The sequence below is a fragment of the Vombatus ursinus genome, unplaced genomic scaffold (assembly GCF_900497805.2).
Source record: "Vombatus ursinus unplaced genomic scaffold, bare-nosed wombat genome assembly UNPS02009205.1, whole genome shotgun sequence".
Taxonomy (NCBI): Eukaryota; Metazoa; Chordata; class Mammalia; order Diprotodontia; family Vombatidae; genus Vombatus; species Vombatus ursinus.
This window is the reverse complement of record NW_020948983.1, coordinates 20004286-20020452: the sequence shown is the minus strand read 5'-3', so window position 1 is coordinate 20020452 and position 16167 is coordinate 20004286. Positions and strand designations below refer to the sequence as shown.

General features: G+C 53.7%; 2 protein-coding genes across 5 annotated transcripts in view; one reads left to right on the top strand and one right to left on the bottom strand.

Moving 5' to 3' along the window:
• The first annotated feature begins 4566 nt into the window (after positions 1 to 4566).
• On the top strand, positions 4567 to 13342 carry LZTS2 (leucine zipper tumor suppressor 2). 4 transcript variants are annotated; one of them, XM_027852005.1, is made up of 5 exons: positions 4567 to 4645; positions 8969 to 9430; positions 9649 to 10323; positions 11409 to 11678; positions 11972 to 13342. In XM_027852005.1, the coding sequence occupies exons 2-5, from the start codon at positions 9011 to 9013 to the stop codon at positions 12662 to 12664; spliced, it is 2058 nt and encodes a 685-aa protein (XP_027707806.1). In that variant the 5' UTR covers positions 4567 to 4645; positions 8969 to 9010; the 3' UTR covers positions 12665 to 13342. The 4 variants fall into 4 exon arrangements, with proteins under 4 accessions (XP_027707806.1, XP_027707805.1, XP_027707803.1 ...); XM_027852004.1 differs by having other exon boundaries at positions 8966 to 9430; XM_027852002.1 differs by lacking the exon at positions 4567 to 4645 and adding an exon at positions 6215 to 6309.
• Positions 13343 to 13902: 560 nt separating this feature from the next.
• The window catches only part of PDZD7 (PDZ domain containing 7), an 18013-nt gene continuing 15748 nt past the window's right edge, over positions 13903 to 16167 (bottom strand). Inside the window, exons 12-14 of the mRNA XM_027851642.1 lie at positions 15083 to 15620; positions 14829 to 14929; positions 13903 to 14168 (exon numbers count right to left, since the gene is read on the bottom strand). Of these exons, the coding sequence (XP_027707443.1) occupies positions 14001 to 14168; positions 14829 to 14929; positions 15083 to 15620 (807 nt within the window). The 3' untranslated portion in view covers positions 13903 to 14000. The remainder of the gene's footprint in view (positions 14169 to 14828; positions 14930 to 15082; positions 15621 to 16167) is intronic.

Below are 16167 nucleotides of genomic sequence, written 5' to 3'. Positions count from 1 at the left end.
GACTAATACGAGCTCAGAAGGCTCTACCACAGTCAGGCACAGAGTCCACATGAACACCTGGAGTGGAGAAGTTTCTAAATTTGTACATCTCACTTTTCTTTTAAGCTACTGCAATTCTGCTTAGCTCATGGAACATAGCACCTTTGACAAGGGCATGCCATGCTAGGCAGTTCTTTGCCATTGTGTTCCATGTCATGAAATGATTCCAGCATTCTTCAGAGACACCTTGAGAGTATCCTTGTATCCATTCTTCTGACCTCCACGTATGCATCTGCCTTGTGTGAGTTCTCTGTAATAGTCTTTTACGCAAAAGTGCTTTTGGCATTTGAACAATGTGGTCAGTTCATCAGAGTTGAGCTCTCTGCAGTAGGGTTTGAATGCTTGGCACTTTAGCTCAAGAAAGGACCTCAGTGTCCAGTACCTTATTTTGCCTGGTTATCTTCAGCATCTTCCTGAGACAATTCAAATGGAAGTGGTTCACTTTTCTGCGTGTCACTGGTACACTTCAGGCTTCACAGACATACAACGATAGCATCAGCACATCAGCTCTGTAGAATTTCAGTGTGGTAGGCAGCCTAATACTTTTTCTCTCCCACACTTTACTTCAGTGTCACAAACACTGAGCTAGTTCTGGCAGCATGTATGTCAACCTCATCATCTATGTGTACATTCCCTGGAAAGTACATGGCTGAAGTAAGTGAACTTACCTATTGTAATCAAAATTTCTCCATTTGCTGTAACCAATAGTTCCATGTGTGGATGGTGTGCTGGCTGGTGGACAGCCTTTGTTTTGTTGGTGTTAATTGTTAGACCAAAAGTAGCACAAGCAGAAGAGAATCAATCCATACTTTGTTGCATCTCAGCTCCAGAGGCTGTATTCAGTGCACAATCAAATGTGAACAAAAACTCATGCACCAGCTTTCCCTCCATTTTAGTCTTAGCTTGTAGCTTTTTCGAGTTAAATAATTTACCATCAGTGTGATAGCTGACCTTGATGTTTTCATCCTTGTTGAAGGAGTCTGACAACACTGCTGAAAACATGCTCAAAAATGTGGGAGCAAGCACACAGCTTTATTTCTCTCCATTAGTGACTGGGAAAGCTGGAGAGCATTGTCCATTATCCAGAACTCATGCAAGCATGCTGTCATGAAATTGATGTACAATACTGATGAACTCCAGGCAACCAAATTTTGCCATAATTTTCCACAAACCTTCGTAACTGATGAAAGGCTTTGGTCAGATCAACAAGTGTTGTGTACAGATGTCTATTCTGCTCCTGTCTTCTCTCCTGGAGTTGTCAGGTCCATATTGACTCTTCCTCAGCCCTTTCTGAAGCCACACCGGCTCTTGGGTAAATGACCATCTTCCAGGTGAAGCATCAGTCTATTAAGGAGGACTCTGGCAAGAATTTTGCCAGCAATGACTACAAGAAAGACTCCCCTGTGATTGTCACAGGATAATCTATTTCCTTTACCTTTATAGAGATGGACAATAGAAACATGAATTCCTGGGGGAATTCATTTATGACAACCTCTTGTCATAACCTGGAAGATACCAGTTAGCTTTTCTATGAGTAGCGGACCCCCTGCCTTGTAAATCTCTCCTGGAATAGAATCAGCACCAGGCTCTTTGCCACACAAGAGGAGCCTAATGGCATTCAAAACCTCTTCTTCAAAAAACAAAACAAAACCTCTTCAGTTGGAAATTTGGCTAGAATGGCAAAATAGTATGGATGATGTCTTTTGATTCGAGCATAAGTTGGATTTAAGTGAAGCAGAGTTGCACATAGTCATCAGCCTCACTCTTCCAGAGTCATTGGAGTCCATTGTCAAGACAAAATCAAGACGACTGGCAATGGCCTGGAATGCAGTGGATGATCTTGGCATCTTTGATGTCTGACCAAGCTCTAAGTGCTGCATAGTGCCCGCTTTAGCCACCTTTGTGGCCATTGGAACAAATTATTCTTATCTACCCATTCCACCAGAGAAGTCATCACATACTTGGGATAGGCAGTCCCCTAACTCACAGAAGGATCTGAGACCCCTTGGTTACCCTCAATCTAATTTAGCCATCTGCTGAAAGTTTACTGAGGTGTGGGTCCTGAGTTTGCTACAGCTTCTTGGAGCCACAGGTGAGAGTTTGATGAGTCAAGTGGACACCAAAGGTGGATGAGCAGCCCTGAAAAGGGCTCAGCAGCCCTCACACCAAAGGTACTAGCCTTCCCTGAACACACCCTACCCCTGTTACACTTTTACACCTTTATTTTAAAAAGATGTTTTGGTTGTTTTTTGTTTTGTTTTTGTTTTTTTTAGCTCTCTGTGTCTTGCCACATATGACCACCAGGTGTCAGTGGTGCCCCCAATACCATGATGCCAAGGTCTCGTCCTTGTTTCTTTCCCTTCCTATAGAGAATGAGGGTGTCCACCCAAGCCCCTGACCTGGGGACCCTATATCTTTGCTTTCCAGCAGCCCTTTGAGCTAGAGCCAGGGAGATGCTATCAGGATAGGGGAACCCCATCTGACCCTGCAAACTTGACCTTTCCTACTGTCCTGCCATCACCCCAGATCCTTTCCCATCCTACCCAAAGTATGGAGAGCAGAGGTGGTACCAGGCCGGTATCCCTGATCCTTTCAAGGTGCTGGGCTTAGCCACTAGAAGCTTGTAGTACATCTGTGTGTTTATGTGTGTCTGCAGAGTTGTAATGGCTGGTGGTACTGGCTGATGAGCTTTAAGAATAGTTCAGGATGAAGCCCCAAGCCTGTTAGCCTTGCTGTGGTGGGGGTGAGGGGATGACTCTTCTTGGGCAGTCTTCAGGGATAGGTAGAGATTTCTTTTGTTGTATATGAAGGTTGGTGGGATAGAGCTCCTAGTTTTGTTTTGTTTTTTCAAGTCTCTTAGACTGGATGGAGCTGAGACTCTCATTTTAATAATTCCTAGTCTTGAGCCAGCCAGGCTGAGAGACTTAAGACACTGAGAATCTGCAGGACTGCCAGTCCTCAAAACTGCACGTTCCTGGGGTTGGGGAGGAGCCTATGAATAGCCTAGCCTATATGAACAGTATGGATTCCTCAGTGGACCTTCCCCAGGGTGCCCGTTGTGGAGCTTAGAGGAATTGGTAAGCAAAATCCTGAGCCATCTGTGCTGCCTCACATGCAGGCACCCCCACACAGTACAAACCAGAATAGCCAGGGGGAGGAAGCTAGACAACCTCCCTTCCCTCCCCTCCCCACATACACAGCCCCACCCTTTAAACAAACACACACCTTAGCAAACACCCTGAACCCATACAAGTATAGCTATCTATACATGTTCCTGGAACCTCAGACCTCAGTAGGGTCTTCTCCCATTGAAACGTGAGGGTGGGCCAAGGCACGTCCCAGTTCACATGCCTTGGTTTACTCATTTTCCTATTCAACACATGTATTAAGGGCCCTTGAAAATGGGGATAAAAACAATATACTCAAAATTAGCCTTCCAGTAGGGGATAGAGTCCGATGCCCAGGCCTGTGCTAGGTGGGGCCTCCTTAGTCTGGTGTGAGTTCACTTAGTGAGAACTAGGTAATTTATGATTGTGCTCTGAGCCCTGTGCTAGCAATCAATTATCAATAGCAAGATCAAGGTTCCTGTTTTCTAAGGTTTATAATCTAGAAAGGCAGCTTAAAGGACCAGGGTAATATTTAGCTAGGGCCCTTTTTGTAAGCCCCGGACCTTTGCAGCTGGCTTCCAGCCCTAGAACCTGTACTATCAGTCCTATAGAGGCAGTATAATAACTTCAGCCCCTCAGAACCTCTCAGCCTCTTGAACTCCCTCCATTCCCATCCCATTTCCTGCTTTAACTAGTTGGGACTTTCAGGACTGAGAGAGGAGGATCTTATTCTATGAGAGGAGAAAATTTACTAGGCCGCACCAGGACCCAGAGAAAGGGTCCTGGTGGTCTCTTTCTGGCTGGGGTAATGGGCCTAAGAGAAGGGGGTTCCAGCCCTGAATCATCAAATCGGCGAAGCTGTTTATACTGCAGTTTAACCACGCCACCCTCAAGTTGCCAACTCCAGTGAAATTCGAGTATCCTTTGGTCACTAAACCTTAAGGGGGAAGGGGCACGGGGGAAGAGTTCAATAAGCATTGGGGTTTAAAACGTGCCACACTGGGGTCTGTGGTTGGGTATACAAACAACAAAGCTGGGCAGCCCCTGCCCTGACCGAGGGACCCTAGAAAACCAGTGGGAAGCATTCGCGCAAGGGCACGTGGAGGAGGCAGGAAGCTGCCCTGCCGTGGGTAATTTTGTTTTTAGCTGCGTGGGGAGGAGGGGGCGGGGCACTGTGGGCCCTGCTCAGGGGCCCAAACTAAAGTTGGAGGCGAGGGATGTCGGCGTCCTAGGGTCTTGGCCATCCTGCCAACCCCAACCTCCGACCAGGGGTCCAGCGAGGTTAAGTCTTATGGGGTGGGAGGCGCGGGGCCCACCTGGGGCCCCTATTCGGTCGCCTCAGGCCCTCGGGTGCGGCCTCGCCGGCCCCGCCCCGCCCCTCCCCTCCCCTCCCCTCCCCTCCCCTCCCCTCCCGCCTGGGCAGGCGATGGCAGCGGGCGGAGCAGCCAGGAGGCTTCAGCCGGACGGGAGACAGATCCAGAACGTCGGGGCAGCCTTCGGTGAGTGCGGGGGCCCGGGGAGGACTCCCTCGGAGGTAGAGCTAACTGGGCTGGGGTAGGGGAACGCCGACCCCTGCGGGCTGCAAGAGCACATTGGGGGTCCGGCTCCAGACATGAGAAGTCGCCTAAAGTCCCACCTTCCCCAGCCGCGCCCCCGGGGAGACCCAAGCATGCACAAAGAAAGCCGCTGGCGCGGCCCCCCCCCCCCCGCCGCGTGCGCTCGCCAGGACCCGAGGCGCGCGGGGTGAGGGAGGGGTGGAGGGGGCGGGGCAGGTCCGGGGGCGGAGCCTCCGCGAGTTTGTCCCAGTTCTTGCTTCCCGGCCGGCGAGGCGGTAAACTAGGGTCACGTGCCCCCCGCGCGGACACGTGGGCGCCAGGCCCGGTATGGGGGCGGGGTGTCCGTGAACCCGAAGTACTGTCTTAGCCTCAGGGGGCCTTGTGGGGGCAACCAGCCTCCCCCTCACCCTCGGGGCCCCTGGCAACCGAAAGGGAGCAAGGCCGGAGCGAGGAGCCGTCGGAGGATGGGGCAGTAATGGGAGGAAAGCCTGGTTGGTGCCTGAAGAAGCGAAGTTCTAGGAGTGGGAGGGACTGGGGGGGCGTGGCTGGGCCCGACGGGGGCGGTGCCCTCAGGCCTCTCGGGGCGGGGCTGTTTTTCCCCTTTCGAGGGAAAAAAGGAAAACAGGACTCTTTCCAGGGAGCTAAAAATAGCCCTGAGGTTGAGAAGGCTCGGGCTAGGAGGGGGCTGGGGCGGGGAGAACGGCGGTCTGACAGCCCTCCTCTCCCAGACCGGGGCGGATGCCTGGGGCTCGTCACGTGGTCCGGGGATTGCTGTGCCCGGGGGTTGGCCGCGGCCGTCGTTGCACGGTCTCCTATCGCCCCTAGCTTCGGCAGGTTTGGGAGTAGGAGGACCATTCCCTTAGAGGTCCCAAGCTCACAGCATGGGGCCGGACGGGAACACAGGAAGAGGGGCCCTTACAAACCCGGTCTGGAGTCGGCGCCTCCCCTTCCATGTTCCCGTCCGGCCCTGGGCCATTCCGGGAACTGTCCGCTGGGCGGCGTAGCAGAGGCCAACCTGGGGTTTTCGGGGAGCTCAGGATTCTTCTTTCCCGCCCCCCCCTTTCAGGGGAGAATGGGAAGGAGTGGGGGACACAGATGCTCGGGGCTGGCCTGAATGAGCTGGGAAGGGGAGGAGCCGTCAAGCCTTTGTGCTGGAACTCGGGCCAGCTGCCACCTTTTGGACTCGCGGGGGAGGCATGCTGACCCTCCCAGACTGCCCCCCACCTCTGCATGCTCTCGTGGGGATGTGGGAAGGCGTGACTGCCCAGGTCTAGACCCGGAGTTCTTTGGGGCCTGCGTTTGACGTGTGTGAATCCTGCGCGAGCAGCAGCGCGCATCCGTGCTTACATGTGCACGTCTGTATGCTTACCAGAACACGGGTGACGTGGGTTGCTTGAGTGTCGGAGCCCAGTCGCTCGGGGGCGGGGCTACCTCCCCCTTCTCTGGGCTCTGCCCCTCCCATGCTTGGGTCAGGGAGGGGGAGGGGACGGAGACGGGGGGAGGGGAGGCGGAGCCCTGGTCGGGTTCTCGGAGTGTCCGAGGATCTGGGCTGGAGCGAGGGTTCGGAGGGAGCTGCCGGGGTCTGAGGATGGAGCTGCGCGGTGGAGGTGAGGGGGCAGGCACGGGGAGGGATGCCATGGTGCCCCCAGAGTTAGGTGGCAGCTTAGGTCCTTCGTTAATGGACGTGGGGGAGGATATTACACTCTGTACTAGTTTGGGGGCCCAGAGAGGGAGCCTCTTACTTTGTGTCCTGGGATTGGATTCACCTCTTCTTGGCGTGGAGAAGGACCCAACACCCCTCACCCCCCAGCCCTGCAGGCTTTGGACGCAGTTTCCTTAACTCCAGACCCTCAGGGTTGGGGTGGGGGTTGTCGGCATCGGCAGCTGGAATCCTGCTTAGCCTGGCCCTCCCACTGAAGTCCAGACTGGGGTGGGGGCGTGCGGGGGAGGGGAGTCCTCCTGCTGGGCGAGTGTGTGTGTGTGTGTGTGTGTGTGTGTGTGTGAGAGCCGACGGGCCCCCTTTCCCACAGAGCAGACACAGACGCTGCTCAAAATGGAGCCTCAGATAGCCCCTCCCTCTTCAGCTTGGAAGGAGAGAGCGGGAGCCCGGCCCCCCCCCCCAGGCTCTGGCCTAGTCTGGACTTCCAGACGCTGTGGCTGCCCTGTGCTGTCTCTCCACCCCCATTCCCCCTTCCACTTCTGCCATCTTTCTGCTTCTCTTTCTCCCTGTCCCTCCCTCCCACCCTGTGCTCCTCACTTTCCTTGTGCTCACAAGGAGACCGATGGGGGAAAATTAGCCCACCTAGTGACCCCTTAACACAACCCTCCACCCACCATTGTGTGTGTCGGCTGATTCACTCCTCTATGCCTGGTAACTTTAAAGATGGCATATTAATTGGGGGGAGGTCTCATCTACTTAAACCCCACCCCCACCCCCCATTAGTTGTCTGGGGCTTGGCCTGAGTTGTGGTGTATCAGGCTTTCTGGACTCGAGCTGCAGCTGGAGGGAACGTGATGCTCTGTTAGTTCCTGAAGCTCAAAGATACTTCACCAGCCCAATTTTCTGTTTTGATTTGGGGAGGGAGGGTCCTTCCTTACTTCGGTAAGGAAGAAAGAAGTGGAGTTGAAGGGACTTCTGTTCAGCTTGAGATCATACTAGATCTCTGTCTGAGGGCCTTTCCCATTCTTGAGATCCTTTGATGCTTAAAATGGGGAGAGGACAGGTTTAAAAGAAAAAAGAATGTATTTGTATGTGGCCCTCCGCAAGCAGGGAATAGGAAAAAACATCATACTTCATGTGTGAATTCATGAACTTACATACATATTCATACTTACAATTATATAGCTTCAGTGTGTGTTTGATGAACAGAGACACACATACACACACACATACACACTCTCTCTCTCTAATACACTCTCATGTTGATCTCTGGATTGTGTTCTGATGGCTTGAACAGATGTTTAAAACCCTTGGAGGCCTCAGGAAGGGCTGGGGTTCCGGGTGGGCACCTCCCTTTCCCAACCCAAGAAGGAGATGAAACTCTGTGAGGGTCATGGGTCGCCAGATCCTCCTTTCTTTAGCTCCAGCTAGATCCTGGGAACATTTGCAGGGGTGGGGTGAGAGCCTGCATTTTCAAGAAGAAAGGGAAACTTTCTCCGGATCATAACTAACTTTTCTTCCTCACTGGGGTTGTCTATATTCTTTGGGACCAATCTGATGTTGTGAGATTTAGAGGGTGATATTGGGGGTGGTGCAGGGTTGTCATGGAAACAAAGCATCAAACTCTGTGTCCCTGTTGGGCTAGGAAGGGGGTCATTAACCCCTCAAGTTTCCTTTGGGGGCAAAGGGTACTGGGGTGGTTAAGTGTTTTAGGGTTCAGACTAGCTCAGCTTTATGAAAATTGGGGGTTGGTGGGCATTGGTCTGTAGGGGGGGGCAAATGAACCACTGATTAATTTGGGGAACAGAGCATTGACTGATATGGTTTGAGGGGGAATGGCACAGATAGCTCTCAGTTCCCTAATTACCATCTGAAAACAGATAGTATGTATGTGGTGTCTTTCTTGTAGTGGTTAGTGAGGTTTCACCTCCTAAGGGCTGAGCCAGAAGAGAAAGCTCCTTTGGGAGCCAGAGACCTGCCTACCTAGGAGGGGACAAGTCCCCAGACTTTAGTGTAGGGGCTCAGCAAGACCTGAAACCTCAGACCAGGGTTTCTGCCCTACCTGGAAGCCCCAGACTCATCTGACCAGTTGGGCTGGCTTGGCCACTTCCTTCCCCCATCTGGCCTTTGCTCTTCTAGCCTCTCTGTACCCTCACTCTCCTTCTTTGCTCCCATCCTTCCCCCAAGCGAAGCCTATTTCCCATCAGGTTTAAATATTCTCAGATCCCTGGCCCCTATTGAGATAGAAGGGAGTTCTAGAGTCATGAGAAATCATGACCTCTCCCTTCAGCCTCAACAAGAGGCAAGGAACAAGACATATTCATGTATTTGTATGTATGTGTGTGTTGGGAGGTAAGTTTTCAGGGTTTGGGAGGGGGGCCTAATGGGGCATGAGATAGGGTTAGGACTAGGAGACTTAGAATTGGGGCTGCTTTGTGGTAGCTGGGGTGTTTAGGGTCATGAGCATAGAGAAGAGTTGGGGGTGGGGCATTGGCAGAACTTTAGGTGGGCACTGTTCCAGCAGTGGGTTATGGTGGGAGTAGAGGTCTGGCAGAAAGGCTTAGGAATGGGGAGCTCTGACTGTGGCCTCCTTCCTTGCACAGCAGGTTGCCTTCAAGGCCTGTGGCCAGGCCACAGTCCCTCCAGCCATGGCAATCGTCCAGACTCTGCCTGTGCCCCTGGAAGCCACCCCTGAGAGCACGGTCTCACACCCACCCCACCTGCCCACCATGGGCAGTGTGAGTAGCCTTATTTCAGGCCGACCCTGCCCTGGAGGAGGGCCTGCACCCTGCCACCATGCCCCCTCGGGACCTCCCTTCTTCCGGCAGCAGGATGGGCTGCTACTTCAAGGGGGTGGTTGTAGGGCCCAAGAGCCACTGTGCCCCCCAGTGCCCACCAGAAAGCCTGTGGGAAATGCTGGCTTTGCATATATCAATGAGGACTTCCGGGGAGATTCACCCGCCAGCCCCTGTAGTGACACTGAGGATGCCCGAGAGCAGCAAGCCCGAAGTGCCCATCTCAGGGGTCCACCTCCAAAGCTCATCCCTGTGTCTGGAAAGTTGGAGAAGGTGAGAATGGGAGCCTTCCTTCCAAGTACAAATAACTTTTCACAATGCTCAGGAAGAGGAGGGGGTGAGTTGGGATAGAGCCTCTTAGCACCTGTGATAACTCTAGCTGTGCTTCCTCGACCAAGGGATTGCCAGGATTTAGATGGAGGGAGCATATAGGGCTTGGGAGAGGGTACCTCATAGTAGCTAGGTGGTAGTACTTTGTTACTCTGTTTCAGAACATGGAGAAGAGTCTGATCCGGCCCACAGCCTTCAAACCTGTGCTGCCCAAGCCTCGGGGGCCACCATCCTTGCCAGCATTCCTGGGGCCACGGGCTGGTGTTGGGGGGATGTCAGGGAGCCAGGGTAGTCTGACCCAGCTGTTTGGGGGCCCTGCTTCCTCATCTTCCTCCTCTTCCTCGTCCTCTGCTGACAAGCCTCTGACCCTAAGCAGCTGGGCCAATGGTTGCCCCTCAGGGACGCTGTCTGACTCTGGCCGAAATTCATTGTCTAGCTTGCCCACTTATAGCACAGGTGGAGCTGAACCTGTTGGAGGCTCTCCAGTTGGGCATCTCCCTACTGATGGCCCTGGGAGAGGGGTGCTGCCTGGCACTGGGGGCAGCCACCGTGGGGTCTCCATGGGTCCCTCGCACTCAGATAGTGGGCGTTCATCATCCAGCAAGAGCACAGGGTCCCGGGGAGGCCTCCTCAGTGGTGGGGGCACGCGGGTATCTCCAGACAGTGGTTCTTGTGGGGATCGATCACCTCTACCTGGCCCACCCCCACCTCCCCCCCCACCCCTGCCAGATGAGTCTCTGCTGCGATGTGCTCTGCAGGAGAAGCTTCGGGAGCGGGAGGCAGAACTGCAGCAACTTCGGGACAGCCTGGATGAAAATGAGGCTGCCATCTGCCAGGTGATTGACTCCTCACTCTCCCTCTGCCACCGTCCCAGGCCCGAAGGGAGGGACTGAAATGAGGAGATAGAGACTGAGTGGAAAAAGACCTGGTCTAATCCTTCCTGCCCCAATATGCAGTGTGTGTCAGGGCAACTTCTGAACTTCATTCAGATTCCCCCCTCATCCCTCCTTGAGTGATGAGAAATGGGAAGATACTGTGGAAGTTACTTTTGGTGATAAGAGAAGGGGTTGGGTGAAGGACAGACAACTTGAATAATCTGAAACAAGAGATAATTCAGAAGGAGTGATAGAACCTTCCCATGGCTGCATCACTTTACAATTCATAAAACTCTTTTATACCAGCACTTTGAGGGAGGCAGGGCAGGTATCACTACCCCCCATTTTACAGATAAGGAAACCGAGGCCCAGAGCAATGAAGTAACTTGCCTGGGATCATACAACAAGTTGATGTCAGGGCCAGAACTAGACCCTCCTTAGTCCAGGGTTTCCTTCACTACCCTGCAATCCCTACATCTTTGGTGCTGGACTGTACCCTAGGGTGGCAGCAGCAGCTGATTAATCACTACCTGGCTGGCTCCAGCTTAGTATTAGAGCAAGGCTGACCACCTTGAACATAGGCTGGCCAGCTGATGAGGGGACCCAGACATGTTCAGCTGTGAATTATGTACAGTGTGTTACTTAAGAGTTATCTGTAATACCATGTTGTCCATGGAGAGGTTGCGGTTTCTGGGTTTAAGCGTGTGCTGAGGTATATACAAGGAGTGTGCATAGAGGAGGTGTGGAATAGTAGAAAATATTGGTCTCTGGAGATCTGTGTTCAAATACCAGACCCACACTTAGTGGCTTTGTAATGATGGGCACATCACAGTCTCTTTGAGCCTGTTTTCTCTTTTGTAAAATGGAGATAATAGTTGACCAAATCACTGGGTTGTTGTAAAGAAAACCTCCAAGCACTTCATAGATTCTAGAAGGTGGAGAGCCAACGGTATATTTGCCTAAGTGTGGGTGGGTGGGAGTCAAACTCAATATTTGTGAGTGTTTGGAATGGGACTGTGCCTGTGTTTATGGCCCTGTCCCTCTAGGTCTATGAAGAAAAGCAGAGGCGCTGGCAGCGAGAACGGGAGGAGCTCCAGGAGGGCTGTGTAGCCCAGGTGATGCAGGCAACCCAGAGAGCTCAGCGGGCGCAACAGCTGCTGCAGCTGCAGGTGTTCCAGCTGCAGCAGGAAAAACGCCAGCTGCAGGATGACTTTGCACAGCTGCTGCAGGAGCGAGAACAGCTGGAACGGCGATGTGCAGCCTTTGAGCGGGAGCAGAGAGAGCTCGGTCCTCGACTCGAGGAGACCAAGTGGGAGGTGGGTTTGGGGACCCTGGGAAGACATGGGGAAGAGGATAGACTGAGAATCTGGGGGGGAACTTTGGGAACCAGGCTAACATCTGGTCTTGAGGCCAAAGTTAGGGTTTCAACCTCATGATTTTAAATGACATAATTACCCAAGGTTTACCAGCTAGTAAATGGGGGAACTGGGGCTCAAAGTAAGGTAGTTTGCCTCCACATCTTTCACCTGCATCCTCTTGCCTCTGCTGACCCTCTTCCCCTGTTGGGTGTGAGGTCATCACTCACCACTGGTCCCCCCTCACCCTTAAGGTCTGCCAGAAATCAGGGGAGATCTCCCTGTTGAAGCAGCAGCTAAAGGAGTCCCAGGCGGAGCTGGTTCAGAAGGGCAGTGAGCTGGCAGCGCTTCGGGTGGCACTTCGGGAGGCCCGGGCCTCTCTAAGGGCCAGCGAGGGGCGGGCTCGAGGGCTGCAAGAGGCAGCCCGGGCACGGGAGCTAGAGCTTGAGGTCTGCACTCATGAGTTACAGCGCAGAAAGAATGAGGCTGAATGGCTTCGGGAGAAGGCCGGACAGCTGGACATGGCTGTGGCAGGACTTCGGGGGGCTCCAGAGCCCATCTCTATGCCCACCCCTGACCCCTTCCTGCTGTCAGAGAGTGATGAGGCCAAAGCTCAGAGGGCAGCAGCAGCTGGGGCTGGGGGGAGCCTTCGGGCCCAGGTAGAGCGGCTGAGGGCTGAGCTGCAGCAGGAGCGGCGTCGAGCTGAGGAGCAGCAGGGAAGCTTTGAGAATGAGCGCCTGGCCTGGCAGGCAGAGAAGGAGCAAGTCATTCGTTACCAGAAGCAGCTGCAGCACAGCTACATCCAAATGTACCGGCGCAATCGGCAGCTGGAGCAGGAGCTGAGGCAGCTGAGCCTGGAGCTGGAGGCCCGAGAACTGGCAGACTACAGCTTGCCTGAAACCCCACCCTGTGTCCACCTGGAGGAGATCACAGCCACAGAGATCTGAAGACTCATAGGTTAGAGGAGCCACAAGGAACCAGCTTAGAGGCCTCTGAGTTGAGGGACTCTCACCTCTCCACCTTTCTTTGTCATGGTCTGGCCTCTAGGATGAGTGCAGGGATAAGTTTTCGGGCCAGTTCTGTACCCAAAGGGAAGCATTTCAGTAGAGCTAATGGCCCCATGTCATTTTTGGTAGGGTGATATCAGGCATGCTCATGCCCTGTCTGGGGGGAGATGTGAAGACCACTCCCCCACTCACCTTGTTACCACCACTCCAAATCTGCCTCCATAACACTTACCAAATCTAACCCTAGCATTGAGAGCCTAAGGATTCCACACCAGAGAGAAAGCTCCCTCTTTCCCCTCTCCCCTCAATATGTGCCTCCCTTCCGTGTCATAGGCTAACGGGGTGAGGGACCTGGGATGAAGATGCCTTGGTTCTCCATCAGGTTCCTCTCTCTAGAGCCCCATTTCAGAGCCCTCTGTGTGACCAGGAGCTGCCTTCAGACCAAAGGAAGAACTCAAAGACTTCTCATTTATTTGTGTTTGTTACTATTCCAGTCTCTAACATCACCCCACCTCCTTCCTGAGTTTATGGCATCTTTTAAATTGTATATTTTTCACACGTGTAAATTTCTTGTACAAACCCAAAGAAAAAATTAAAAAAAAATTGTTTCTAAGAAAATGAGTACACTGAAAGTGTGTATAGAGAAGGGGAAAGTCTGTACTCTGCCCACATACACCCTGCTGCAGGCTCCTCCTTAGTTTCCACTCTGGTTTTGGGAGGTCCTGCTACAAGTCCAGTAGAAAAAGACCTGGAAGTCCCTATGGAGCATGACTTGAATGGAATTTACAGGGCCTGAAGTACCGGGGCAGTTCTCCCCTTGCATTCTTAACCCTTAACTAAGTAAAGACCAGAAGCAGGGGGATGGATGAGATGGTCCTTGTTCCTTTCTCATCTGAAGAGGTCTGGAGGTTTCTATCTGGGAGAGACCAGACAGGGCAGGCAAGAGGAACCCTCACCCCTAACTCCCATGCTCAGCCTTATCTGACCCCTGCCCTAGGCCAAGTCTTAAGGCTTGCTGGGACTAGAGAGGAATGGGGGATAGGGAGTAGGGAAGGCTGGTTAGTAGCACCATTGTTCACTTTGTATCCTGATCACAGAACTGTTCTCTTTCTGAGAGAGATGAGGCTCTGGGATAAGATGGATTAAGGAAAGTGGTTGTGGTCACCTGGGAACTTTTGGTAATGCTGGGGAACAACCCTGACCTTTTTGTTAACTTACTTGGGGAAAGGATCAGGGAATCTGAACCAGAAGGTCATTGAAGGAGTGTGACCTGGGGCTAAGAGATTGTGGAAGGTGCCGAAGGACAAGGGTGAGGAATCCTGACCACTATCTCCATGGGCTCTCGAGCCTTGTTTCGATAGGCCCTGCGGATGGTGTCCACGGCTCGCTGGTGAGTCACCTGTTGGAGGCTCTCCCCATCCACAGACACAAGCTCAAAGCCAGCCTGATGGAGAGGTCACAGCCTTAGCTCCTTCCTTGGTACCTTCTCTGGGGCTCTGGCCTCTCACCCTACTTCTCAATCTGAGACTGGAGGAGGAGTTAAGGGGAAGTATCCAAGGGAAGTGTGTGTGTGGGGTGGGGGGGAACAGCACGGACAATGAGATTTTTGTTCTGTGTTTTTTTTTTCTTAGTGTGTAGGGTGGTGGTAAGACATAGACAATGGTCCCTTTGTGCCGGAACTGGGGTGTGTGTGTGTGTGTGTTTGTGTGTCTGTGTGTCTGTGTGTGTGGGGGGTGTTTTTGCGCCACCCAAGACAATTCTCCCTCCTCCCACCCCCACCCCCACCCCCACCCCCACCCCATTCTGCTTAGTCATAGCATCGTTGGACTTAGAAGTGAAAGGGATCTTAAGTCATCTTGTCCAACCTCATCATTTTTACATATGAGGAAACAGACGCATAGAGGTGATGTGACTTGCAAATAGGTGAGCTGGGTCCTTTCACATCTAGCCTGCTTTCCACTCTGTCACTTCTGATTACATTTATCTCCCATGGCCCCAAGGACAGTGTGCTCCCTCTAGTCCCTGCCTCCCACTCCCCACAATGGATGGGCCATATTTGGGACTGAGGTTGAAACGCCTCCCCACGGGTGTATTTTGTCCATACCTGCAGAGCCCCACTGAGGAAGGCTGCCCCTCCAGGAAAGATCTTCTCAATCTTCACCATGGGCTGCACCTTGGACTCGATCCCCCCAGAAATGCTGATTCCTGGGAGTGGGGCACGTGGTCAGAGACTCCCACCCCCAAACCCGCCTACGGGGCACAGTCGCTAGCAGGTTCTGAGAGCTGGGGAGTTCGCCCCCACCATGGCCCTGGCTTCCAGCTTGGCCCCTCAGCGACCCCTCCCACTTCCCAGCTCACCCAGGGATTGTCTGAGCTTGGAGACAGTGATGGTCCTGAGCTCCCCTTCTCCATCGCGGTCTGGAGGCGCCTCTCGCTCCTGGGTGCCCACCTGCGCGCTAGGTCCGGGTTGGGGTGTGGGGAGGGGAAGCCGGGAGCGGCGGGACTTGGTGTAGCGTCCGTTCCCGGGAGCCGGGGACGGGGAGCGCATGCTGCCTGGGGACTTGCAGCGGCTGCGGCTGCGGCTGCGACCCCGACTCCGGCTGCGTCGGGCATCCTCGCGCGCTCGACCAGGGGGCTCGCTTAGCAGCCAGTTGGGCCGCGGGGGTCGGGGGGCTACCGGGGGCGGCCGGGGCGGCGGCGGCGGGGGAGACGCGCTGCGGCGGCCGGGGCAAGAGAAGGCATCCACGGGAACGTCCCGCAACGGAGGGAAGGGCTTGTTCGAGCGGCGAGGGGCCGCAGCCGGAGCCGGAGGACTCTGGGTGTCAGCCGGCGGCGAGACCTGCAGCCCTGCCAACCGCTCGCCCAGCGCACCAGCCGCCGCCTCGTCTTCAACTTCCTCCTCAGCGAAGCCATTCACAGGGAGCAGGTAGAAACCTCCCCGGCTGTCTGTGGAGGCGGTGTGTGTGTGTGTGTCATTCCCACCTTCCCAAGCCTTCACTACTGGCCCCCTTTGTGGTGGCAAAGGTCACTTAAGGAAAAGTCACTAAAGACCAGGCCCTGTCCACTCATCTCCACCCCCCACCCCCACGTTTCCTAGGACCTCGGTACACCAGCTCCCTCTCCTTAGGATCATAGGTTAAGAGCAGGAGGAGACTTCAGACTACTCTAGTCAAATGTCTTTTTACAGATGAGGAAACTGAGGCACAAAGCATTTAGAGTGACTGCCCAAGGTCACAAAGATAGTACCTAGATAAGTAGCAGAATCCCAGAATTCCAGTCATTTAATTCCAAACCCAGGGTCCTTTCTCCTGAACCACAATGACCAAGGGCCTACTAAAAGTAGGCACCAATATTTGTGTAGCCACTATAGAAACCAGGCTTATGTTTTTGAAATCAGATTTGGCTAGTTCGAGCCCTGCACCTGAGCACCTGGGAGCTGACAG